The sequence below is a fragment of the Natator depressus genome, chromosome 4, assembly GCF_965152275.1.
Source record: "Natator depressus isolate rNatDep1 chromosome 4, rNatDep2.hap1, whole genome shotgun sequence".
Lineage (NCBI taxonomy): Eukaryota > Metazoa > Chordata > Testudines > Cheloniidae > Natator > Natator depressus.
Window position 1 is genome coordinate 53,678,969 of NC_134237.1, and position 25,279 is coordinate 53,704,247.

Here is a 25,279-nt window from a genome sequence, read left to right on the forward strand (position 1 = left end):
ATTAGCAGTATGTAATACAATAGGATGCGGGCTACTAAAAGATGTGCTTACCTTCAGCAAACACCACATCCGTTCCTTCCCCAAATCCCATGGAGCCATTGGATATCCAGAGCTCCTTCTTGGACAGCAGGAACATTTGGGTATTGAGGCTGAACTCAGCCGCTACTGGGTCACTGACCTGTGGCAAAAAAAAAAGAAGCTCTGAAATCTAGCTACAGTTTTACAAATGTCAGTGCTTACTGCAGATTCTGTGATGTTCAGCTAATCAGATCACTCAGTACTCTGTACATCTCAAATCCGAACGTAAAATTAATACATGCAGGGTTGCTGTACAGGATAAAATGGGATAAAATCATCATTTAAGAGCTCTATGAGCTCTGGCACTGGTCCCATGAATGATAATGTGTCATGAAGAAGATCTGTGAAGCTTGAAAACCTCTCTCTTTCAGCCTGTGTTCCTCTAGGGTGCACCTTGCCCCCACTCCTTCCTTCTGGGGCTGTCTACCACCCCGTTTCTCCTATGCCTATCAAGTTTCCCACCAGTTGAACCAGATGGAGTGGCATCAACTCTAGGAGTCGGACCATAACCAGTGAAGCTGGATTGATCAAACCAACTCATTTCACATATGCCAAACACTCAGTAATGACTTTTGGTCATATTCAAACTAACAACCTAAGCTCCAAGTGCCACAACCCAATCCCCTGAGTTATGTTCTTCCATGTATTAAATTATTTTTAATTCAGGAAAAAAGCCAAACCCTACTGCTATAACCTTAAGATTGCATATTTGCATAGGTCTGAAAATAATTCAAAATTATTCACACAGCAACCCTAACCCCTTCCTTACCACATAAATCATGGTACAAAGTGTTAACTTCCTCTATGTACCTCTATATGGCTGAGTAATGACTATGCTACTGTGGAAGGCATATTTTTTAGTTTCTTGCCCTTGTCTGCTTACAGCCATAAGGCTGATTTGGTACATTTTTTTCATATAATTAATTACCATATAATAAATAAGAGTCCTATTTACACTGACACAGATTTTTCAGGACTGGGTGCCTAAAATTAGGCACCCAAATACTTACTTAGGCACCTGTGTTAGGGGCCTAATTTTTAAAAAGATGAGCACTGTGCAACTCCCACTGAAATCAATAGGTGCTGTTGGGTGTGTAGCATTTTTTAAAATCATGCATTAATTTAGGTGCCTACATAAGGATTTACAAGCCTAAATTCAGGATATTTGAAAATTACAGCCACACTGCAGTTTAGTGGGAAGACATGTGCTCAGTTTTGCAATCCTCTTGCTTAACTGCTACCTAGATGCGCCTTCTATCCATCGACAGGGAGAATCTGCTACACATAAGACATCCCTATAACACAACAGAGGTAATTCATGGGACACTATATTCATTCATACCATTTAATTACTTTCATAAGCACAGGAATATTCTGATTTAAATAGGCACATGTCCATGACAAATCTGAACGAAGTGTCAAGTGTACAGGCCTGATTTTCCACTCCATTACAGCCAGGGTCTCAGCATTAAAAGAAGTTGGGGTTCTAGTGCTACCTGTTATGAACACAAATGATCTTATTTTCAGTCTGCTCAATTTTTAACATCCACAAACAGCTCTCATAAACATGGTGTAAAAAATATGAAGTAGTTGAGCCACAGGCTATAATAAATTGTGAAGGAAGGAAATGAAAAATATTAGTTTAATTGTCATGGCACAGTGTGAGATACACCAGACAAACACAGCTCTACAGCAATTTGAATGCATGAAGACAAGTACGGCATTTAAACAGTTAACCTTAAATAAAAATGCTGTACCTGTTGGAACCTGATATCAACTTCGAAGGTGATTGGTTCCCATGGGTTACAGATGATAGGAAGGGTATATTCCTGGTTGGGTGCAGCAGTACATGGGATACATTTTACAGTGTAAGTGCCAGAATAGTCTCGTACCTAGCAAAAAAAAATCCACAACATTAGAAAGCGAACATTGCTCCATAGTCTCTGAACAACCAGTGCTTCAGTTCAAAATACAGGGCACTGCCACTACCTTTATTGTAATCCTTCAGTCTAAACAGCATGTATATTCAAAGGCATAGGTCTTCTATCTGTTACCTTCCTACTTAACAGTGTCATATGTACACAAGGACACCCAATTGTAAATACTTTTCTCAGGGAAGCAAGACAGTTCAATCGATAGGAGTCAGAACTGGGAGTCACGAGACCGGAGTTCTAGTCTGAGCTGTGTATGTTGAACCTGCATATCAAAAGAGCTATTATATAATTTCTCCTTTTCCATAATTTTCCCATAATTTAGCCATTCCAACCCTAGGCCCCAAACCTCCATTGTAATCCACACGGTCCACCTGCACAGATTACAATGTCGAGTCAGGGTCATGATTGTACCTATTTACTTACATGACTCCCACGACTGTAGCGTCAGATTTCTCTGGCAATGACTCCCTTTGGACAAGTCACTTAAATTCTGTCTTATCTTAGGCAAATCATTTACTCTTCTTCCCCCCATCCGTATACTGGGGATAATAATATCTATACACCACACCAGGGAGTTGTGATCATTCATTATGTAAAAGTAAAGCAGCTGGAAGCTGGCAAGCATTAAATGATCGTCGTCGTTATATCCTTGATCAAATCTATGTGAACAGACTCGGATTGATTTTGTAGAACCCACGGCAGGACAGCTTTCACCAGAACAGAAGTCAATCCTGCATACTGCCATCTCCCCAAATTCCCACTCTGAATGGGAACTCACAGCAAAGTCTGAGCTAAGGCTCCACTGCTGCACGGGCTGGTGGAAGGTTGGCTCACTTCGTAACAGGCTCAGTGTGAAAGTGAGGTCAGGGTGGTCAGCAGACATCACCATCGATGACAGAGAAGTACCTGTAGAAGCGAAGGGTGAGTTATATCCTGGAAGGCATCAGCATCAATCAGCACACAATGACAGCCGACACAAAGGAATCTCCGCCATCCCTGAGAAGAATGGTTTCAATTTCCTTTCCCCCCCATCTGTTGAAACAGGGTCTTTGTTATAAAACACCTCCCTTCCGTCAGGAACAGACAGTGCTCCAGATGGCTGTCATGTCTCCTGGAGATACTAGTCCAGGAGAAGAGACCAAGTACTTACTTGGGTGAGACATTACAAGCTGTCCTCGAAACCGAATCTGAGTCCTGAAATTCACCACCAATCGCCCTTCATCGTTGATTCGCATGCTGGTTGGGTAGAGGGAACCTAGACGGAAAAAAGCCATCATGTCTACCTAGAATGGTTTTCAGTTTGCTTTTTGAAAGAAAGGCTCTTTGTTAGTGTCAGTATTTGGGGAAATGAAATAGGTTGCTAAGTTCTGGCACTCTCTGGGTGATCTAAACCCTCCTGCATTATAGAACCTTACTGTGACTGATATTCAGACTAATTGACTTTAATAGAACTAAGGGTCTGCTCCACTGGGACAGATTCCGAGTTACACTGATATAAATCAGGGTAGCTCAGCTGAAGTAAAGCTTCTACAGGTACTTCTCTGTCATCAGTGGTGATGTCTGCTGACCACCCTGACCTCCACTTCACACTGAGTCTGTTGTGAAGTAAATGGAATTACACTAGTGTAAAACAAATACCAGTGGGAGTAGAATCAGGTCCACTGAGTTTTTGTCTTCAAGCTTTAACACAAAGGCTTCTGGCTCAATTTCCAGTAGGATCGCTCTTTTGCTGGCACTCAAACATTTCCATTAACACAGGGGCTTGTCCATTGTTTTGTAAACCTACATCCATCCAGCACTCTGGGGGTTTACCCTCCTAAAAATGGCCTCTGTTATCTATTTCTAAAATGGGGCTGTCTATTGTTTTCACTCATTCTGTGGTAGATTTAAAGGGCTATATGTTTGGGGAAAACTTTTAAAATATCTAATTCAACAACATATGGAATTAAAAACAAACAACCTTATTCTTTGGGTATTTTAATAGTGGGAATTAGCCTTGATGCTGCTTTTTGTGTGATTCTCAAGGCCAGGAGGAGTCTTGATTTAATCACACAAACTGCCATATGCTTCCCCCAGGAAGGAAGGGGGCCATGATGGGACAGAGTCTAAAAATAAGAAGGAAAGCAGCAAGAACTGACCTTGGAGCTCTGATTCCGGTGGGCTGCCTATGCCATCTTTCCACAGGATGGCGGTATCATATACAAAGGTGAGTCTCAGTTCCGACTGCAAGTCAAAGTGCTGCCAGCCACCAATGGCAGCAGGAGAGTGAAAGATGTAGGAGACATAGAGGGGCACCCGCAGCGTGACATACGATTGCACCAGATTTAACACCTGAAAACCATTGGGGCAGAAGGTTACTGCACTTCTGTCTAATGCTGAGAAGTTAGTTGCCAAACTTTCATTCTAGCTTTCATTGTACTTTGTCAGCCATAAGAAAACACCTAATTCACTTTTATATCTTCAATTAGTCAAATGTATGGAAATGTCTCTTTTTTTTGCCGTTTGCATTGCTTACATTTCAGACCCTCCACACATTTTACTCGATGTGTTTACAGACCTACTTTCTGCCATTGGGAGTGACTTCCAGTGCACGTCAAAGGAAGAGAGTTATGGCATAGGCTGAAGCACATCAGCTTGGGCCACAGCTCTGGCATTGACCTAAGAGTTGTTCCAAATGTTACAGTCGTTCTGGGATATATAGACATATCCATTATGGAATAGATACTCGCAAGCTCACCTTCACGAGTGAACTCTGTTACACGTCAGCCCAAAATTCTGGAAATGAAACTAAGCTCTGGAAATGCACTAAGCTCTTCCTTATTCAAAGCGCCTTTTCAAACTGAACACAGCTGATGTCCTCTCAGAATTAGCACGAGCCAAGTTTTGTTGCTTTTTGATTTTTCTTTCAGAATTGATTACAAGTTGCATGGTGTTACAGATGGGCTGCACCAAAAGCCAGATTTGACAACCACATACTTTTGAGGCATTGAAAAACAGAACGTGGATCGAAAACCCAATTTTGAAAATGGCACCTGTCTTTATAATATATTGAACCAAAATTCCAGACTGGAGTCTCTCCTCTGTTTTATCCATGATGGGGTTGGAGTGGGAGAGTCTATAGCTATATACCCATACATACACATTTTGGGGGCGCCCCCAAGCTCTAGTCCCATTGGACTTCTCATTAAGGTGGCTGATCATAATGGAACTCGGTTATATCAAGGCCTTTTCTAAACCACCTCTGGGTGCAGTTGCTGGCATGTCTGGCCTTTGCTGGACATTCTAGTAACTCATACATAATAAAGTCTGGGATCATGGTTGGTTATTCTCAGGAAAGTGGATGTCTGTGTGTGTTTTTTAATTTCTAGCATCCAGGCCTCTGACTATGTTCTGTCACCTGTCTGGCAGCACTACCAAGGTGCAGTCATTGCTAAAATGACTGAGCACGGTGAATCTGTCCATAATTAGAACTCCCAATTTAAGAACTGATGAAGGGGTTTCTTTTCTTTCCATAGTCTAAAAGTGCACACAAGAGAGTTATGAGGCTTCTGACAATACGTTATGTATATATTGTCAACAGGGCCAAATTCTGCCTTTGTTTGCATCAATGTAGCAAATAAAGATAATTTGGTTGATATGGTGTGCGCGAGCACACTTGGAAAAAGAAATATTTTGGGTTAACAAAAAAAGCTGAAGTCTACAGGCACATTCACACCCAGGTTAGGAGCAGCAGCCAACAGGAATCACACACACAAGGTGTGTATGTGTGAAACCCGCACTGAAAAATTAATCATGGCAGCATGCAGAGGTACAGTGCCCCACCTAGTAATAAAATAAATAATAAATAATAATACCACTTAGCTCTTGTATTGTTTTTCATCAGTAGATCTCAAAGTGCTTTTTAATGTATTTAAAACAGTGGGGGAAGAAAATAAACAGCACAGCAACTCTTATAAAGGAGCAGTTTTTTTAAAACCAGATCTTTTCTCACTTCCTAGTTGGGTTAGTTGTCAGGGTTTACTAATTAACAGAGCACTGCTTTATTTAAGCCAGGAAAGAGTAGCTTTCTATTGGAAGTCAGAGAGGAGTGAGGTGGCTCTTCTACTTTTCATCTCTCTCTATTTCCGCCTTACATTACTTCAGACAAAATCTAGAAAGGGGATTTGTGGTTATGCAAATAATCACTCTGGCTATACTGGGCTAAATCTGCCAGTCCAACTGAGCTTTTCTCAGTACAGTATGGGTGGAAGGAATATAAAGGCAGCCAGAAATCAGAAGGATGCAAGGTGAGCTGGCCACACTCCCTACACCTGGTGCCAGGATGTGCTATTATCCAGCTGGATGCCAGCCCGCAATTTCCAACCGATTGGTGCAAAGCAGCCAGACTGGGAGTCAGGGTCTGGCCCACTGTCTCGTCCCAGTGGTATTTTAGCAGAAATTGAGGGCACTCAGTACCTCGCTGGATTAGTCATTAGAGAGGAGACTAATTTAATGAGTGGAGCAACTGATGGAGAAGCTATTTATCAACAAATGAAATACAGGAAACTGAAAGGGTTCTGGGGACTTCTGAATGTCTCTAAATTGTTCTAAAGGAATTGCGCCCAGGACAGCTGAACCTTTCTTGTGAGAATTTGTATCAAGTGATCTGTATAGCGGCTAATGCTTTGCTTATAAAATAAAAAAGTGTTTCTTGCTTGGACTTGGTTCTTCACATTTCTGTCTCTTGTGCAAGTGCTTCCGCAGTGACACATACCTGGCCATCGGTGCCAATGGAGCCACCGCAGTCAGTCAGCAGTTCAGACATAGCATAGTAGCTGTTGAACTCCCAGAGGCAGGCCTCCAGGTTGAGGTTACGGTAAAAACGCAAGGTCTTAGTAGATCGCAGAGAGTTGCTGTACTGGTAGGGTGACGTTTCCCCAATCACTTCAGGGTTCTTGGTTTCATCTGTAACAAAACCATGTTTGGTCTGGAGCTCATTATAATCCAGAAGGTTGGAGCACTTGTGGTTGCCCACACGAGTGCCATCAGGGCTAAGAGTCAGCTCGAAGTTGGATAATGGATGAGTTGAGATGACAGGCAGCATTCCTGAAACACAATGCACACAGTCCATTTAGCATTCTCAGCTGACGAGACTGACTGGTCAAATGTTCTAAGCACCTTGCAAATGTACTGACAATTCTGACATCACAAATGGGGTAGGGAAAACTTCACCCTTCTGCTACATGGGAACATTCTGAGGCTATAAGGCCATATGTACACTTCTGTACATTTGTAAGTATGGAGACAGTATGAACGTCACGGATTCACCATGTTGTTCCAGAAGGACTTCCACTATGGCTTATGAGTATGTGAAGTATGCCATGTATATTAGCTGTGTTTGTTTCAGGTGATTTTTTTTTTTTGGTGGCTCACTATGTCTTGTGTAACAACGACCCTAAGTACAAAATCCATTGCGGATAGCAAACTTTACATTTCAGAAAAATTTGGCTTCGGCTGTTGAAGGGTTAAATGCAGATGTCCCTGCAACTGCCTAGATGCCTAATCCCTGTCGCTGTAGCCGTATAGCAATAATACAGAGAACTGCATGGAAACCTTGTTCATAGTAGAAAACTGAAACATTGCTGACCAAAGTTTTTTCAGCAATGCTTCAACCATGTACTGGTACTGAAAAGGTTTTAGGCCTGAATGTATCTTTTGAATAGTTTCAGTGAGTATTACCGAGACTCAAATATGCTTTCTACAATGGTATTGGAAATGATTTTGTCTCGCGAAGGCTAACACCTACATTATTGCTGAAAACCATTTTCAGCAATGGCTCAGTTTCCTAACAAAGACCAGTCTAGATAAAGTGCCCCTTGAACAAATGAAAGCAATTTCCTTGGCAAACCTCTGTTCTGAAAACGTAAGAGGCAAAGGCCTTGCCTCTACTTTGAGCCATGCTACTAATAACTGTGTTACAAAACATTTAACACACATGGTTCTACTAGACCCACATAACAACTCCCTTGTTCGAAGATGGCTGCCAACCACATTTTTCCGATCATTCCAACCAGGCAGTTGCTAGCAGAATTCTAACACACTGGTTTTTAGACCCATGCTAGCCCAAACTGCAGCAGCTACCTTCTGCAGACAGTCTATAGCAGTGTTTTTCAAACCGAGGGTCGCACCCCAGTACCGGCATGGCATGTAAGGCACTGGGTCGCCTTGCTCTGGTTGGCACTGCCGACTGGGACATTAAAAGTCCCATCAGTGGTGCTGTCCAGCTAAGGCAGGCTAGTCCCTACCTGTTCTGATACTGCATTGCACCCTGGAAGTGGCCAGCAGCAGGTCCGGCTCCTAGGCTAGGGGGGGAGGAGGCAGCAGCATGGGGCTCCGTGCACTACCCCTGCCCCAAGCACTGGCTCTACACTCCCATTGGTCAGAAACCAGCCAATGGGAGTTTGGGGGCGTGCCTGCGGGCGAGAGTCCCACTGGTCGCTGGGAGCTGCAGGTGGCCATGCAAATGTAAACAAACGGTCCGGCTGCCCGCCAGCAGATTACCCTGACGGGCCGCAGGTTGCCCACCACTGGTCTATAGCATGGTTTCTAAACATGAAGTTGATTCTCCTCTCACTTTGCTTTAAGCCAGGAATAACTCTGTTGAGGTCAGTGGAGTTACACCAGTGTAAATGAGAGGAGAACCCAGCCTACTGTGAGTATGTTTACACTGCAATAAAACACCTGTGGCTGGCCCGAGTCAGCGGCCTTGGGCTTGGGCTGCAGGGTTATAAAATGGCAGTGCAGATGCCCAGCCTGAGCCCGAATGTCCACATTGCAATTTTATAGCCCTGCAGCCTGTGCTGCATGAGCCCGAGTCAGTTGACACAGGCCAGCTGCAGGTATTTTATTGCTGTGTAGACACAGCCTGTGTGTAACAAGATTTTTGTAATAGTTTCTGGTTCAGCTGCAAAGCATGTGATAACATACTAGGCTGTAACAGGGTTTGAAAACAGATTTAAACGAAGTATGTTCCATACTGTGGATAGGACCTAATCATAGAATCATAGATTTTAAGGTCAGAAGGGACCATTATGATCGTCTAGTCTGACCTCCTGCACAATGTAGGCCACAGAATCTTACCCACTCACTCCTGGAACAAACCCCTAACTTATGTCTGAACTACTGAAGTCCTCAAATCATGGTTTAAAGACTTCAAGGTGCAGAAAATCCTCCAGCAAGTGACCCGTGCCCCACGCTGCAGAGGAAGGTGAAAAACCCCCAGGACCTCTGCCAATCTGCCCTGGAGGAAAATTCCTTCCCGACCCCAAATATGGCGATCAGCTAAACCCTGAGCATGTGGGCAAGACTCACCAGCCAGTCACCTAGAATTCTCTGCAGTAACTCAGATCCCACCCCATCTAACATCCCATCACAGGCCATTGGGCATATCTACCGCTAATAGTCAAAGATCAATTAATTGCCAAAATTAAGCTATCCCATCATATCATCTCCTCCATAAACTTATCAAGTTTAGTCTTGAAGCCAGATATGTCTTTTGCCCCCACTGCTTCCCTTGGAAGGCTGTTCTAGAACTTCACTCCTCTGATGGTTAGAAACCTTCGTCTAATTTCAAGTCTAAACTTCCTGATGGCCAGTTTATATCCATTTGTTCTTGTGTCCACATTGGTATTGAGCTTAAATAATTCTTCTCTCTCCGTGGTATTTATCCCTCTGATATATTTATAGAGAGCAATCATATCTCCTCTCAGCCTTCTTTTGGTTAGGCTAAACAAGCCAAGCTCATTGAGTCTCCTTTCATAAGACAGGTTTTCCATTCCTCGGATCATCCTAGTAGCCCTTCTCTGTACCTGTTCCAGTTTGAATTCATCCTTCTTAAACATGGGAGACCAGAACTGCACACAATATTCCAGATGAGGTCTCACCAGTGCCTTGTATAACGGTACTAACACCTCCTTATCTCTACTGGAAATACCTCGCCTGATGCATCCCAAGACCGCATTAGCTTTTTTCACGGCCATATCACATTGGCGACTCATAGTCATCCTGTGATCAACCAATACTCCGAGGTCCTTCTCCTCCTCTGTTACTTCCAAGTGATGTGTCCCCAGTTTATAACAGAAATTCTTGTTATTAATCCCTAAATGCATGACCTTGCACTTTTTGCTATTACATTTCATCCTATTACTATTACTCCAGTTTACAAGGTCATCCAGATCTTTCTGTATGATATCCCGGTCCTTCTCTGTATTGGCAATACCTCCCAGCTTTGTGTCGTCCGCAAACTTTATTAGTACATTCCCGCTTTTTGTGCCAAGGCCAGTAATAAAAAGATTAAATAAGATTGGTCCCAAAACCGATCCTTGAGGAACTCCACTAGTAACCTCCTTCCAGCCTGACAGTTCACCTTTCAGTGTGACCCGCTGTAGTCTCCCCTTTAACCAGTTCCTTATCCACCTTTCAGTTTTCAAATTGATCCCCATCTTTTCCAATTTAGCTAATAATTCTCCATGTGGAACCGTATCAAATGCCGTACTGAAATCGAGGTAAATTAGATCCACTGAGTTCCCTTTGTCTAAAAAATGTATCACCATATGAGAAAACCTCTCTAACCAAGAGCCTACAGTGCTGTTTCTTTCAAGAAAAATCCCTCTTTGCCAGAAGTAATGCTAAAGTTTGCTATAAGGTGGACACATGGCTCATGACTGCCACTTATCTGTGGCTGCTGGAGATGAAAGTCCAAGGCAGCATCTGATCACAAAAGGAATTATGTGACCTTTTCATGCTTACCATCCATATGAGGCATTGTAACTGTTAATTTGATCAGGTTGGGGTAATCGGGATCATCTGGACCCGTGTAGCGAATCTTGGCTGAGAAAGGTTCTGCTCCAACCGTTCCTGGGATCCGAGGTTGACAAAGACCTGGGGGGAGGGAGAGATCATGAAGAGTCTGTTAAATTGCGAGACACTAGTCTAAACAAAAGTCAGAGCTTGTTCTACATGTCGATAGCAGGGCTGGATTAAGGCAATCTGGGGCCCCGGCACACCATAATGGAGCTCCTTGTGCCTCCAGCTCTACCCTCCTGTCCCTGTTGCATGGCTCCAACCCTAATGTCAGGGCTCCATGTCCACTTGGAGTGGTGATGGCAGGATGTCTCCCTCCCAGAGAGGCAGGAGCAGCAGCAAAGGCCTCCAATCCCCTAAACTGTCAGAGAGGGAACGGTGGCAGCAACGGGGCCTCCCAGTATACCCCAGGAGCCAGGAGGTATCTAGGCACATGGGGGAGTGGTCCAAGCCTGCTCCACTCTTCTCCTCCTGCCACAGGGTATGTCTACACTGCAGCTGGGAGTGAGCCTCCCAATCCAAGCAGACAGACTCCCACTAGTGGGGCTCAAGCTCGCAGGCTATAAATAGCTGTGTGGACGTGGCTGCACTGGCGGAGGCTTGGGCTAGTCAACTGAACTTGGACCCGGGGGGGTTCGGTGAGTCTGAGCTCAGGTGTCTAGCCTGAGCCTCTGCTGGTGCAGCAATGACCACTCTGCTATTATAAGCATGCTAGTGCGAGCCCTGCTAATACAAATCTGTCCAATTGAGCAGGGAGGCTCAGTCCTACCTGTAGGGGGGACATACAGACAGAGTGCTCTACACTGGGGTATTACAGGCAGAGCCCTTCAAAGTAACGGGTCTTGGAAATAATACCGCACTGAGATGCATGGGGCAGTTCACACCATCAGAGCTATTGTTCCTGGCTCTCTGCAGACTCAGGCAGACCTCACTGCATCAGTTACACACATTTCCATGTTTTCAAGCTCTTCTTCCCACCCATCAGGCAGGGAAACTTACATGCTTTAAAAAACTGAAAACAGAGATTCTGATCTTATCAGCCACATCGTTCTTGAGGAGCTGAGGCCCTGGGCATAGACCTACAGCGCCTATGCTTAAACCAACCCTGGTCTGTAGATCTCTAAATGTTCCCATGTTCAGAAGTCCTTCGGTTCTTCTGAGCAGGCTTCACTGCTCTCTACTCATTGTTGCTAACTGTTCTGTTTTGATGTCTAAAATAGAAATATCCATATTTGCTGTACATACATATAAAGTGAAAAGCAGAGGACACATTCAGGAGTGATCTGGCTGTTTGGTTCACTAGAAATAGATGCCAAATAAATGAATCATTGTCTCCATTCCACCCCCTCCCCCAAATATGAATGACACCTGAATTATGGGTAGACATGAAATGCTGACATTACAGGGCTGATGTGGCACCTGCCTTTCATTCAACATGTTACCACATACCGTCTTCTCTGTTCACTGTGTAAATAGGGCTCAGCAGTTCCAGACCCACATCACCATTGGCACTGACAGCCCGTGCTGCACACTGGACCCTTGATCCAGCCTGGAAGTATATGGAGTCCAGGGAGATGGACTTGGTGTTGGTAAAGAAGGTGTTGGAGTCCACTGCCCGCAGGGGGCTGGTGACACCGTCGCTGCCACTCGGAGCACTGATAAGCCAGCGGTACAGGGTCAGAGTGTCATTGATGTTTTCAGCAGCACAGAGAGACCCAGTCTTGTCATAGTCTGAATACTTGGGATTACATGCCTGCAGGTCAACAGACACACAAAATATACAGCGTTATCTCTAGTTGCCTGTGTGCTCTGGGAAAGCTAGCAATTAAATGCTGTTCTAATACCTACTTCTGGTAAAGTTTCAGAACTTAACACCTTCTTTTTACAGTTAGAGTTCTCTGTCACACAACTCGATTGAGGAGACAGGAGTGAAGGTCTGGGACTTCAAAATTTAAGAAGAGGAAGTGTGGAAAACTCTTCACTTTATCATGTACTTGCTAACCGCATCTCCCTTTGCTGCACAACCTTGGAACGTAATGGGAGCTACAGGGCTCAGCACCTCTGAAAATCAGGCCACTTATTTGTGTATCTAAAGATGGAGTTGGGTGCTTAGCTTTAGGCATCCAGGTTTGAAAATTCTGGTCAATCTCTGTGTCTTCATTCCTAAATCAGTAAAATAAGGGGACGTAGGCCTTATCTATATGGTCTGCAGGGTCTGAGTAACCACACATCGCAGTGAAAGGCAAGCTGTGTCCACACTTGTCACTGTAATGTGCAGCTACATGCAACAGTGAAAGGCTCCACAAAGTCGGAAGCAACAGGAAAAGGTTCTGGCCGGGGGGGAAACAGCAGGATACTTCGCTAAAAATAGACATGGGAGGCACTGCATGGGTGTGTCGGGAGCTGTGGCGGGTGGGAGATCAGGCATGAAGGGCCCTCTTCTTGCCTAAGCCATGCCTCACCATCCACCCTGCTATTTATACCTGTGCTAGCTGGGTGTGCCGTGTCTGTACTCTGCACACCCCAGTAAGTGTAGACGCACCTTTACATACCTAAGTCACAGTGATGTTGTGGGGCCTGAATGATTAAGCTTTGAACTCTAATCCTGGTTCTATGTGACCTTCCAGTCTTAGTTTCTCTGATTTTCTTACCCACCTTTTCCCAGGGGTGTGTGCGGAATACTAAATTAATGTCCGTACAGCACTTTGACCCTGGAAACCACTCTGTAAAGGACTAATAATTATTATTTATGTACAACAACATAGCTGCACTGCTGTTACCCTGTTGGCAGGATAAGAAAGCAGAGAAAGCAGAAACTTCACTGGAGGCTTGATCCAACTGTATAGGTAAACTAATTTACTGTAGACTGTAAGTTCTTCCTAGGATTGCCCTTATAAAAAAATACTATAGTACTCTATAGCATTCATCCAAACCAGTACACTGTACAAGTGTAAATTACTACAACATCAGAGCCATTGCTGTAGAATACACTAAACAAGCATGTGTGCACATGGAGTTTTTTGTTTTTTTTAAAATCATGGCTATGATTGTCAGGGCTTCCCAAGCTCACTCAGGCCAACAATAGCCCATAGTAACTGGCTGCTACTTGTAGTTCTTATCCAGGAGTTCTTTTTTCTCTATTTGCAGCCTGACAAGCACCAAATGCCTTCTAGGCCATTAGTAAGTAATATCGTTTAGACAAAACCATGCAGGAACAGTTCATACCGTTACACACACAATAGGGTAACCAGTTGGAGGATGTGGGTTCTCTTTGCTTTTAGAAGTGTCATCGTACATCAGGAGCGATACAACCTGGGGCACAGCTGGGAAAGTCACATCTGCAATACTGTCCACTTCTTCGATGTACACAATGGCTTTGTTCATCTGAATTGTGAGAACGAAAAGGTTACTACTGCAACTGAAAACGAGGAAAACGTAGTGCTGCAGCTGGACTTCTGCCTCTGAAATTCGTTCGTGTCCCTCCCCCCCCCCCCCCCAGAGTGTTCATCAACTGTTGCTCATTGATCCTGCCTATAAAAGGATCGTCTGATGTTAAAACCCCCCGTAAGTTTTGAGTCTCTCTGTATAAGGTCCGTTCACGCACAATTAACTATTAATGAATATCACACCACCCCGTGCCTGTGAAGGGAAAGATAATTATTGGGAGCAAGAGTAAAGATTAATTCTAAATGCTTTCTCCACATATTCAGGTGCCATTGATACCAACAGCTGCATGTGCATGAATCCAGGTAAGTATAAGGGGCAAGACTGTTTTATAAAGGGTGGTTAATGTTAGGTTCCTAAATCCACATTTGGGTTCCTAAATGAATTCAGCCTGATTTTCACAGGTGTTGAGTACCTCATGCTTCAATTGATTTCAACAGTGCTTCTGGGTGCTCAGCACTTTTGAAAATCCGGCTGCTTATTTAGGTGCCTAAATACGGATTTAAGAACCTAATTTTAGGCTCCCAATTTTTAAAATCTTGGCCTACTTTGAGTTTACCTTGGTGGAAGTATAGGAATGGTATAACGTATCCTAGGATTGTAGTATCTATTGCGATACGTGCACACACTGTTATATATACGTTACCCAGATATCTCTTGATGCCAATTGGCAAAGGGCACAAGAGGTACATGAGGGTTACAGGAATCCCCAGGGCCTGGTATTTACATTCTAGTTCCCAAAAGAATGTCCTGTGAGGTTTCTGATGAAAGCTTGAGTCATATGGGCATCAATATCACTGCAAAATGAGTGTACAGATGTTGTGTAAGGAATTACGTGTATATATTGAAAATTATGTTCTTAAGGTCTGTGTCTAGGGACTTGTCACCAGCAAAGTGAAAAACAGGTCGTCTTTCAGGCAAGAAATGTTTATGTATCTGTCTGTTTACATGTAAATTAAGTATTGTATGGTTCACAAAAGGTCTCCCCTCACCAGTCTGAACTGAATACTAAAGAGGGACTGTGAAACCTTCAAACAGAGGAAAGAAACAGGAAGAGGTAAACAGCGGGAGGAGGGAACCCAAGCTTGAGGTGCACCTCAAAGGGCTGTGCTGATATATTTAGGGGTTCAAAGACACACCCTGGCATCCTTCACCTAGTCAGTAAATGGACAGCAAATTTGCTTCATGAAAAAAAGGAATCTCAACCAGACGTGGTTGAAAATGCTGGAGAGAACTTTGGGTGAGAGAAGCTTTTTTAGAAAGAAGGATAGCTTGTTAGTTAAGCTTGGTCTCTAGGAAGCTTGTTATGATTTTGTTTGATATGTAACCGTTTGTTTCCAATATTCTTACTCATTATCTCTTGAATCTCTGTTCTTTGATAATTAACTTAGTCTTGTTTTCACTATAAATATATCTAAAGTGCTGAGTGTTCAGCAGAGCTGTGTTCTAAGGTAAGCTGCGGTGTATTGTGACCAGTAAGCTGGTAACTCTGTAGAGCATTCAGTGGACAAGGGGCTGGACACTTCAGGGAATACTCTGACGACTCAGGAGGTGGTGTGTGCCTGTCGCTAACCTGTACGGAGAGAGTGAGGCCTGTAAGGCAGTGCATGTGTTGCCAGAGGCTGGTGGTTTCAGGGAGCTGATCCACACGAGGCACAGCCAAGACTTCCTCGTGCTAAGGGCGGGCGGCGGCGAGGTGCCTCACAACCCTAGGTATCCCCAGGAAGTGTCACAATATAGTTACAAAACAAGAAGCTGTAAAAAGAGCTGAAGCCAAATCCAGTCTCTAGAATACAGTCCAAGGAACCAGGACCTTTTGGGTTGCAGTAGCCTCCAAACTCACAGTGCTTCCCTTCTACACTTCCATGGAGTAGAAAGGAATGGCCAGGGGCTCCACATCATTACCCTGTTTGTCCCAGACCCACCTCAGCCCTGTCCCCAAATCTCCACCCATGGAGATTCAGAAGGAGTCTTTATGGACCCATACTCTGCAGTGCCGAGGGATATGGAACACTGCTCAGGATCCCCCAAAACTCCCTGTCAGAACAGCATTGTGTCTGTTGCATACAGAGCCCTCCACACCATGCAGTTTGCCCTTTACAATGAGTCTGATGGCTGAAAATAAATAGTACTGATATGGAAATATTAAAAGCTGGATCCTAACTATTGTAGCAGCCTCTGTCATGGTTTGCCCTGTCTGTAACTGAGATCAAAGTCAGTAGACTGCTGCAGAATGATTTGCATTTTATAAAACCAGAGAGCAGAAACCAATGTCATATAGATGGGGAAATCACTGCATTCCTCTTTTTCTCCCTCCATCTGACAATCACACTGAAATCATTGGATCTATAATTCACTGTTTCCGGGGCCAGTTTTCAAAGTTTGATACCTCCATTTGTATCTAATTCATGTGCATCTGCACAGCCAGTTAGGGACCTAGCTGGCCATGTGTAAGCATGAACACCGGACTGTCATGCATGTATTGGCTATTTAAGCAACTAAATAGGCACACTGAAAATCTGAGGCTACATCTACACTTAAGACAGAATGTAGAGCACAGGAACCACATTTGTAGATACATGCCGCAGTGAAAGGCTCTGTTAGGGGGGAGGCAGCAGGGAAAGGGTCAGGCCGTGAGGAAAGGCTCCAGCAGCTCTTTGCTGCTGGAGTCTTTTCCCACCCCCAGTCCCCTTCAGTATGGCAGGGAAAGGCTTTGGCAGGGGAAGGCAGAAGGACATTGCTAAAAATAGCAATTAGATATGGGAGGCACTGTTTGGATATGTCGAGAGCTGTGTAGGGTATATACTGTGGGGGTTCAGGTGTATAGGGCACTCTACTCATATAAGCCATGCCTCGCCTACGCTGCTGTTTATACCCATGTTAGCTGGGTATGCAGTGCCTGTACTCTACACACTGCCCTAAGTGTAGATGTAGCCTGAGGGGAAAGAATGTAGGAAGGGGGAAGCCTTTGAAAATCTGGAGCTCTATATTTCACGAAATAGCCCTACAATTACTGCATATTATCACAGGGACATTTTTTTTTTAAAATTTGCAATCTGTTATTAATGAATAAAGGGATATTTAAAACATTGACTGGGTTTAAAAAACAAGCATGCAAACCAAACCAAACAGACATAACAAAATTAAAAAAACAAAACAAAACAAAAAAATCCCCCATCGTTACCTGTGTCTCAGCCACCATATTCTCATCTGGTTTCAAGTGGACTGTAAATGCTTCTCTCATTTCTCTCACTCCATCGTATAAGACCTCAACTTCAACAATATGTTCAGTTTCTCCTTCTTTGAATTCAATGTCTGGTTTAGAGACAAACAAATTAACCTTTTTTCCTAATCAATAGCAGAATCACTGTTTTCTCTATCGTGGATGTTCAAATGACACGTCATGTTGGAATGGAACACTTCGGCTTTTCTGTTGGTTCCAAACATTCAGAGGGGGCTATAAAGTATATGAGCTTGTTAAACTGTTGAAGTGGTCCTGCTGAATGACTGAGCCTAAGTACACTTGAGTCTACTGTCATCTGATACAAGACACATGAATCGCTAGAGTCATTTTTAAAAAAGAATTAGGGAATTATATGTAAAGCCAATAATGTTGCTGCTCGCTATACTTCATTCATTTGCATGATAACTTTCTGAACTGGCATTTCAATAATTCCATGACAATCCTTACCATCAGACATTGGATTATAGTCTTCCCCAGAGGTGGCAGAGCCATCTTTTGTGTGGATTCGCACAACAGATACTTTTGAGCTGTCACCCAGACGTAAAATGGGGATCTTTACAACTGCAATCTCTCCAGGCTCCTGAGGCTCCTGAATGCTGTGTTTGATTTTGGAGAACTTAATCACTGGTTCTGTAAGGGAATTGAAAAAAAAAAGTCACTCTTTCCCATTTGGATCAAGTGCAAAAGTCATTAATGAACTGCCAATAAACAGCTTGCACGAGAAAAATGGGCCAAACAAACGTGGAAAGTCAAACAAAAGAGCTAACTGTTTTGTATCTTTTCTTAAAAAGAGAATGACTAGTACTGTGGTTGAGACAAAGTGGGTGAGGTAATAGCTTTTATTGGACCAACTTCTGTTGTTGAAAGAGCCTTAGGCTATGTCTATGCTACCGCGGTGAGTCGACTTACGCTACGCAACTCCACCTATGTTATTCATGAAGCTGGAGTTGACATACCTTAGGTCGAGTTACCGCGGGGCCTACACTGCAGGGGGTCAACGGGAGAAACTTTCCTGTTGACTTAACTTACTCTTCTCATCGGGGGTCGAGTACAGGGGTCGACTGGAGAGTGATCTGTTGTCGATTTGGCGGGTCTTCACTAGACCCGCTAAATCGACCGCCAGTGGATCGATCTCAGAGCGTCGATCCCAGCTGTAGTGTAGACCTGCCCAGAGACAACCTTTCAAGCTTACACAGAGATCTTCTTCAGCTCTGGGACAGGTACTCAGAGGTCACAGCTAAATGGTAGGTGGAATGATTGTTAAGCATAAGTGTTAACACACGTTATAAGGTACCATTCAAAATGAAGTGGGCCATTAACACCCATAGCCATAGGAACAAGAGGTGGTGGTTAGTGGGTTACAAATGGTTGTAACGAGACATAAAACCAGTGTCCCTATTAACTCCATGATTTTTGGTGTCTAGCAGAGTTAGGAATTTAAGCTCCCAGGTTTGTCTTTTGAAGGTGTTGTGCATGTTTCCTTTGAGGACAAGGACATAATATTGTGGTTTTCATTCAAGAAACACAAAGAAAAAGAAATGGTTATTTGTAAAAAAAACCCGTTTATCCAACTTGAATATATGTAGTAGGCTGTGATAAGGCCACTGTACTTTCTTATCCAAGAGTGTACATATACACTACTGTGTAAAAGGGTGTGACACTTAGCCTGAAAGGGTTAAGCAACTTGCAGGCTAAATGACCCAAATTCAACCTTTAAAGCCATATTAGAAAAGTATGTAAATTGTAATTGGGGCCATTCCTTATAAATAGTTAAAGCCATGTTAGACAGACTAGTGCTTTGAAATGTAGACTTGTATTGTTAGAGAATTGGAAGAAGATTGAGATTGTATTGGTCTGTTTACACCTATACATTGTTAGAGGTTAACAATATAACCAGACAGCTCCTGTCTGTCACTATTTTCTATTGATTCAGAGATCAAACGGGGATATTAACGTTTAAACAGAACTTGCGTGTAATAATATCATTGTCTAGATTTCTCTTTGAAATTTGTAGTAAACTGTCTATGAACTGCTTAATGGATAACTACCTTATGCTGATGAATGCTACTAATTACCTGTGTATACACAGGAAATAGAAAGTTTTACTTCAAGGTCACAATGCTTCACCCAAGGAATACCTGCTGTCAAGAGGCTATCGATAGCCTGCCTAGGGCTCTGATCCTGTTATCTCAGGTCTGCTTAAGCTTGGTCAGGGGAAGCTTGAGTTGGAAAACTGAGGTCTCTAGCTTCAGTCTGGATTACCCTGCTACTTCTCATGGAAGAATTTGAACAAACTCTCTATATGGACTGCCTATTTGGACTATAACCTGATGGACTGATTCGGGAAAGAATTTTTTTTGCATCTCAGCAGCTCACCATCTCTACTATGAAACTGACCTACAAACTTTATTAATATCTGTATGTATAATGATCTTTTAACCACAATACTCTCTCTTTTCTTTTGTAATAATTTTTAGTTTAGTTAATAAGAATTGGCTGTAGGTTTGTATTTGGGTAAAATCTGAAATATTAATTGACCTGGAAGGTGATGTGTCTGATCCCTTGGGATTGGTAGTAGGGATGTTAATACCATTTAAAAATGTAACCTTTTAAATTATTAAAAATATTTTGTCTAAATGGTTAACTGATTGTCTAAATGGTTAACTGTGGCTGGGGCCACTTCGGCCAGGCAGCACAGCTGGGGTTGGTGGGCCGGCATGGGGTCGGTGAGCCCGGGGTTAATGGTTAAGGCAGGTCAACTGCTAAGACTAATGTTTATCGGCTAACCTTTTACATCCCTAACTGGCAGACTTTTATATATGATGAACAAGACTTTCAGTAATCCTCATCACATTTGACTTGGCTGTCTGGGTGGGAGCCCAAGGCTGGATTACTTAAAGGGAGCTGTGTTTATGGCTTCTGGGTAACCAGTAAGGTGTTGTAGAAGCTGTTTTGTTGCTGGCTTGGTGAATCTAATTATTAGAATAAATAACCATCAGTTGGGGGATTGTCTACCCCATTCTTTGCAGTTTGCCCTGATTGAGCATTCTCAGTGTGCCCCCCACCCCAAGGCAACCACAGGTCACACAGGGTCTTCTCAAACCCAGTGTCAGACCCTGCCGCTGTCTCAGTTTCCCTACTCTCATATAACCTAGCACACAAACTCACCAGTCAGTGCACCAACAAAGCTCCCACCAGTGTCAGTATTTAATTTTTTCCCCGAGGGGTGCATTTATTGTTCAAATGTAAAATTCAACGTCGTGGGGGGGATGGAGACATTGGAGTCACTGCTTCATCTGTTTTGTTCTGGTGGAACCTCTGGATCTGGTGCATACTCCTCCTCAGCTGGATGAGGGGACAGGTCCAGTTGCCTTCTGCAAGGGAAGGGAAGGGAAGGGAAGGGATGACTTCCCTAGCAGACTGGACCAACTCTGAGGGATAGTACTGGTTCCATGGGCCCCAGTATGGTCAATAGGATGGATCAAAGTGAGGTTGTGGAGGTCTCCATGGCACAGTGTACCAATAGTTTTGAGGTAGCTGATGAGGTGGAGGTTGGTCCCAAGCTGGTGCAGGCCTTCTGCCCAGGAAGGTGTGTCTTTGGAGGAGGGAGTAATGGTTCACAGGGCAGCTCAGAATCTTCTGATGAGGAGAAAGCCAATTCCAGATCTAAAAGTGGTACAGATGGTGCCACCAGAGGGAAATCATAGCCAAAAGATGGAACAGGAGACAGACCCCTCCCAGAGGTCAGCTCTCCTGGTGGGGTCAGAACCTCTCTCGAAAGGCAGGGATCCAATGGAATAGGAGACTCCGGGTCTGGGACAGAGAAGATCTCATCAGGAGGAGCATGGGTCTTGACTCTTGGGTCTGTCTGAGCTGCAGTAGAGACAGAATGTGCCACAGCCACGGAAGACAAATATGGTACCGTGGGTAACCAATGCTCTTGGTGATCGGTCTTCATTGGTGCTGGCAGATCCCAGGGTTTGTGTTTGGGAGATACCAGAGGCATCAGTGCTGCCGGATTGTGATCTGGTGCTGGTGGAGCCCTAGACTTGTGGGCTTTCTTGTCATGCCTCTGAGACTTAGTACATCCTAAGTTCTCTTGGGCTGAGCTTAGAGACTCGCTCAGTTTAGGTAGGGCTGTATCTGACTTATTTGAAGTGGATTTGGAGGAGGATTTGCTCTCATGTTTACGAGAATGCTCCCTTCTCTCCCGACAAGACCCCGTGGGGATAGATTCCGTCGCTTCTGAGTTGCACCTTGTGGTAAGAGATGCACTCCTTGCTGAGTCAGGCCGACACACAGTGGGGGTCCCTCGGCCTGGGTCCAACTGCGGCCTCATGGCCCTGTCCATTAGGTGCTTCCTACAGCTACGAGTGCTTCCCAGTTACGGCTGAGGAACGAACAGCAGGTACCGCAGCTGGTCACGACGCAGGCCCCCCTGAAGCACCACAGGCAGTGTTGGGTGTCATCACTGATTGAGAAGGACTGCAGGTAGGAAGCACAAATTTTGAAGGCTGGAGTACTGGGCATAATCCAGTACCCAAACAGGGTACAAGACAGGAGGTGCTCCGAAGGTCAGGGAGGCCAACATTAAAAACTATCAGATAAAACTTTAAAACTCTCCAACTTCTAAAAACTATGTGCAGATATTTAAATATATGTTCACTGATAAAAGAATAAAGCTGAAGCTTTGGACTCCGGAGGTTCCGATCCAGACCAAGAGGTGGTGAAAAGGAACTGGAGAGATGGTCAATTCGCACTGCCCTTGATCTCCTTAGTTGGAGGCACGAAGTGAGCCAGGGCACGTGTGGACCAACAGACACTGCTTTCAAAATTCTCTGGCTCTGGGAGCATGGAGCGCATGCATACCTACAGTGGGATACACATAGGGACCAGCATTCGAAGAACTGCTATTCACCATGTATCATTACACAAGAACAGAGGGAAAAATCAGTGAAATTGAAAGGTGTCAAATTCAAAACCGATAACCAGGAAAATATTCATACAATGCACAATTAGCCTGTGGAACTCATTGCTACATCATCACATCAGAAGCTTAGCAGGAAACAAAAACTGTTTCATCGTTTATAAGGGTAGCAGGAGTATTCAGAGTTATAACAGTAAATACATAACAATAAACAACAAGATGCTTTGAAGGAATTAAACTTCTTGCTTCACGTGTAAACAAACTTCTAAACTATTGGGATTAGGAGGAAACTTCCCCTAGGGGTGGGTTATTCAATAAATGTCAACTAGAGGGTTTCTTGTCCCTTCCTTTGAAGCATCTGGTACAGGCCTCCGTTGGCGATGGGATATTGGACTAGATGTACCAGTGGTCTGATCCAGAATAGCAAGTCCTATGTTCCAGCTTTCAGCTACTGCTGTGGTACTACTTTGAATTTGTATATTTAACAATAAACACAAAGATGCTTAAAAACTCACTGTCTTCTTCATCCTTAATCTTGATCAGGGTCTCTTTTTGCTCCCAAATGGAGGCACCAAACGTTGAGGTACTTTTTGGTGTTCCAAGCACTAGTCTGAATTCTTCCTCTTCTTCATAAATTGCATCATCCTCCAGTATTACCACACAGGGCTTCTCAATCTCTCCTGCAGAGAGGGGATAAAACAGGCATTACGATCACCCTCACATGTGGTTACAAACCAACTGCAGCACAAAAGACCCAGGATAAAAACCAAATGCACCTTTAAGGTTCCCTAACTAATTTAAAAAAAACAACAAAAATGACTAATCTCAAGAGAGTGGAAGCAAACAATGTAGTTCCAGGATAGGGTAACTCAGACCTTTCTGCTAGTTCTATTTGATATCACTCAACATATTTTCAGTGTGGTTTTCCTGCCATACCGTCCAGTATCACAACAGGCACTAATGGGCATCCTCAGGAGCACTCAGCGGAGACCAAGGATTGAGTGATCACATAGACTGAGCCGCCTTCTTACCCTGGGAAGGATAGTTAGGATTGAGGTATATTGGTGGGGCAGCATAAAAAAAGCTCTTTGGTCAACAGAAAGTTCTGTCTCCAGGGCTGTTAATTCCCGTTAAACACCTTTCATCAGCGTTAAAATGTACTTTGAGAGACAAAAAGATGTCAGACCTAGTCTTTTCACTGAGAACTAGGACAGAAAGCCATAGTCACCAGCAGTGAAGGAGCTCATTGACCAGGTAAAACACATTTTATTGGGAAATTAAGTGTGTCTTTAAAAAAAAAAAAAGATGACTTCGGGGTCCTCATGGACAGGTCCTGTGGGTGTTGGGTGCAGCCATGAAGAGTGCTGCTTGCCAATCATTGCTGCTGTGCTTCCACTGAAAGCATCAGATCTCCCTTCCTTTTATTTTTTCTGTATACGTACTCTGCTTCAGAAGAACAGCAGGGGCAACGCACTTAGGTAGTTTGATTTCCCTTCCTTCCCCATTTTTGGATATAAAATATTTGAAAATGCTGCAGACTGAAGCTGTGGGTACAGAGCTCTTTGCTGAAAGCCTGTGCTGCAGCAGCTTCATCTGACGTGAGATCCCGCTGGCATTACTTACATGGAGATTCCGCCCAAACCGTCCCCGGCACTCAGCTTTTATTCATTAGCCGATGAGTTCTTTTCCTCAAAAGCACCGAGAGTCACTATTCCTTCTGAGGATCTCCAGTTTTCACGGGAGGGATTTTACCTGGCAGAAACACCACCACAGAGTCATCTGTGTTTGGTCGCTCCTGGTAGTCCATCATGACTTGAGCAGAACCTTGGCGAGTGTAGCAACGGACGGTAGATTTATGGTTAATATCACCACTACGATAAATGATAGCCACTAACTGTCCATCTTTTTCATTCACTGTGTACCATGGTTTCTTGAACTGGACTTTGGGTACTGAAAACAGAAGATTTTACACATTTCATTGTAGAGTCCACATGATAAGAATGCCCATGGCATACGGATAGAGGGTGCTGGTTACATTCTGGAAGAGAAATATTGGACGTGGACCTATTTCTCCTCATAGCCATTTGCAGCAATCAGAAGGGGTTCAGCTCAATAAGTGCTTTTAAAATAATACAGATTTTAACTCCTGATGAATTAAAACACTTTCAATCTGTATTGACTCAGCCACTGACTCAGGGACTGTCTACACAGCACACTAGCCTGCACCAGAGCTGTGTAAACATTAGTCCGCATTAGCATGCTGTGCACTAACTGGCCCATATGGACCTTGCTGGCGTTCACTAGAAGTTCCCTGGTGCACATGAATGTAGTCTATTTCAAACACTACTATATTGATGCTCACTTGTCTAGGGAACTTCTAGTACACACTAGCAAGCTCCACATGGGTCAGTCAGTGCATGACACACTAGTGCACACTAGAATGTACACTCCTCCGGAGTGAAGTAACACACCTTCTAGTCAAGCCCCTAGACTCTACTGACCTCACTGCCTTTCTTCCAAAAGAAACAAACCAAACCAACCCAGCAGCTGAGAATTTGATGTATTTTGATCTAATCTGTTTCTGAATGATGGGATTATTTTCTGTAAATATGTATTAAGGAGTCTTTTCTAGTCGCAGATTTAGGCACGGAATTAATACAAAAGCGATTGAGCGGCACAATCCTGCTCCCTCTGAAGTCAGTGTCAAAACTTCAAAAAGGTACAGGGTTGGGCCTGGTGGTTGCAAATTTCACACAGCTCGAGATTGGAACTAAACTTTGAAGAGCATGTTTAGAGACCAAACTGGCCTAG

General features: G+C 43.9%; 1 protein-coding gene across 1 annotated transcript in view; it reads right to left on the bottom strand.

Moving 5' to 3' along the window:
• FREM3 (FRAS1 related extracellular matrix 3) overlaps positions 1-25,279 on the bottom strand; it is a 112,825-nt gene that overhangs the window by 4,354 nt on the left and 83,192 nt on the right. Inside the window, exons 9-21 of the mRNA XM_074950943.1 lie at positions 24,221-24,418; positions 22,984-23,148; positions 17,989-18,171; positions 17,482-17,612; positions 14,079-14,237; positions 12,303-12,606; positions 10,800-10,931; positions 6,766-7,097; positions 4,151-4,343; positions 3,163-3,267; positions 2,791-2,918; positions 1,836-1,970; positions 52-178 (exon numbers count right to left, since the gene is read on the bottom strand). Coding sequence (XP_074807044.1) covers positions 52-178; positions 1,836-1,970; positions 2,791-2,918; positions 3,163-3,267; positions 4,151-4,343; positions 6,766-7,097; positions 10,800-10,931; positions 12,303-12,606; positions 14,079-14,237; positions 17,482-17,612; positions 17,989-18,171; positions 22,984-23,148; positions 24,221-24,418 — 2,292 coding nt within the window. The remainder of the gene's footprint in view (positions 1-51; positions 179-1,835; positions 1,971-2,790; positions 2,919-3,162; positions 3,268-4,150; positions 4,344-6,765; positions 7,098-10,799; positions 10,932-12,302; positions 12,607-14,078; positions 14,238-17,481; positions 17,613-17,988; positions 18,172-22,983; positions 23,149-24,220; positions 24,419-25,279) is intronic.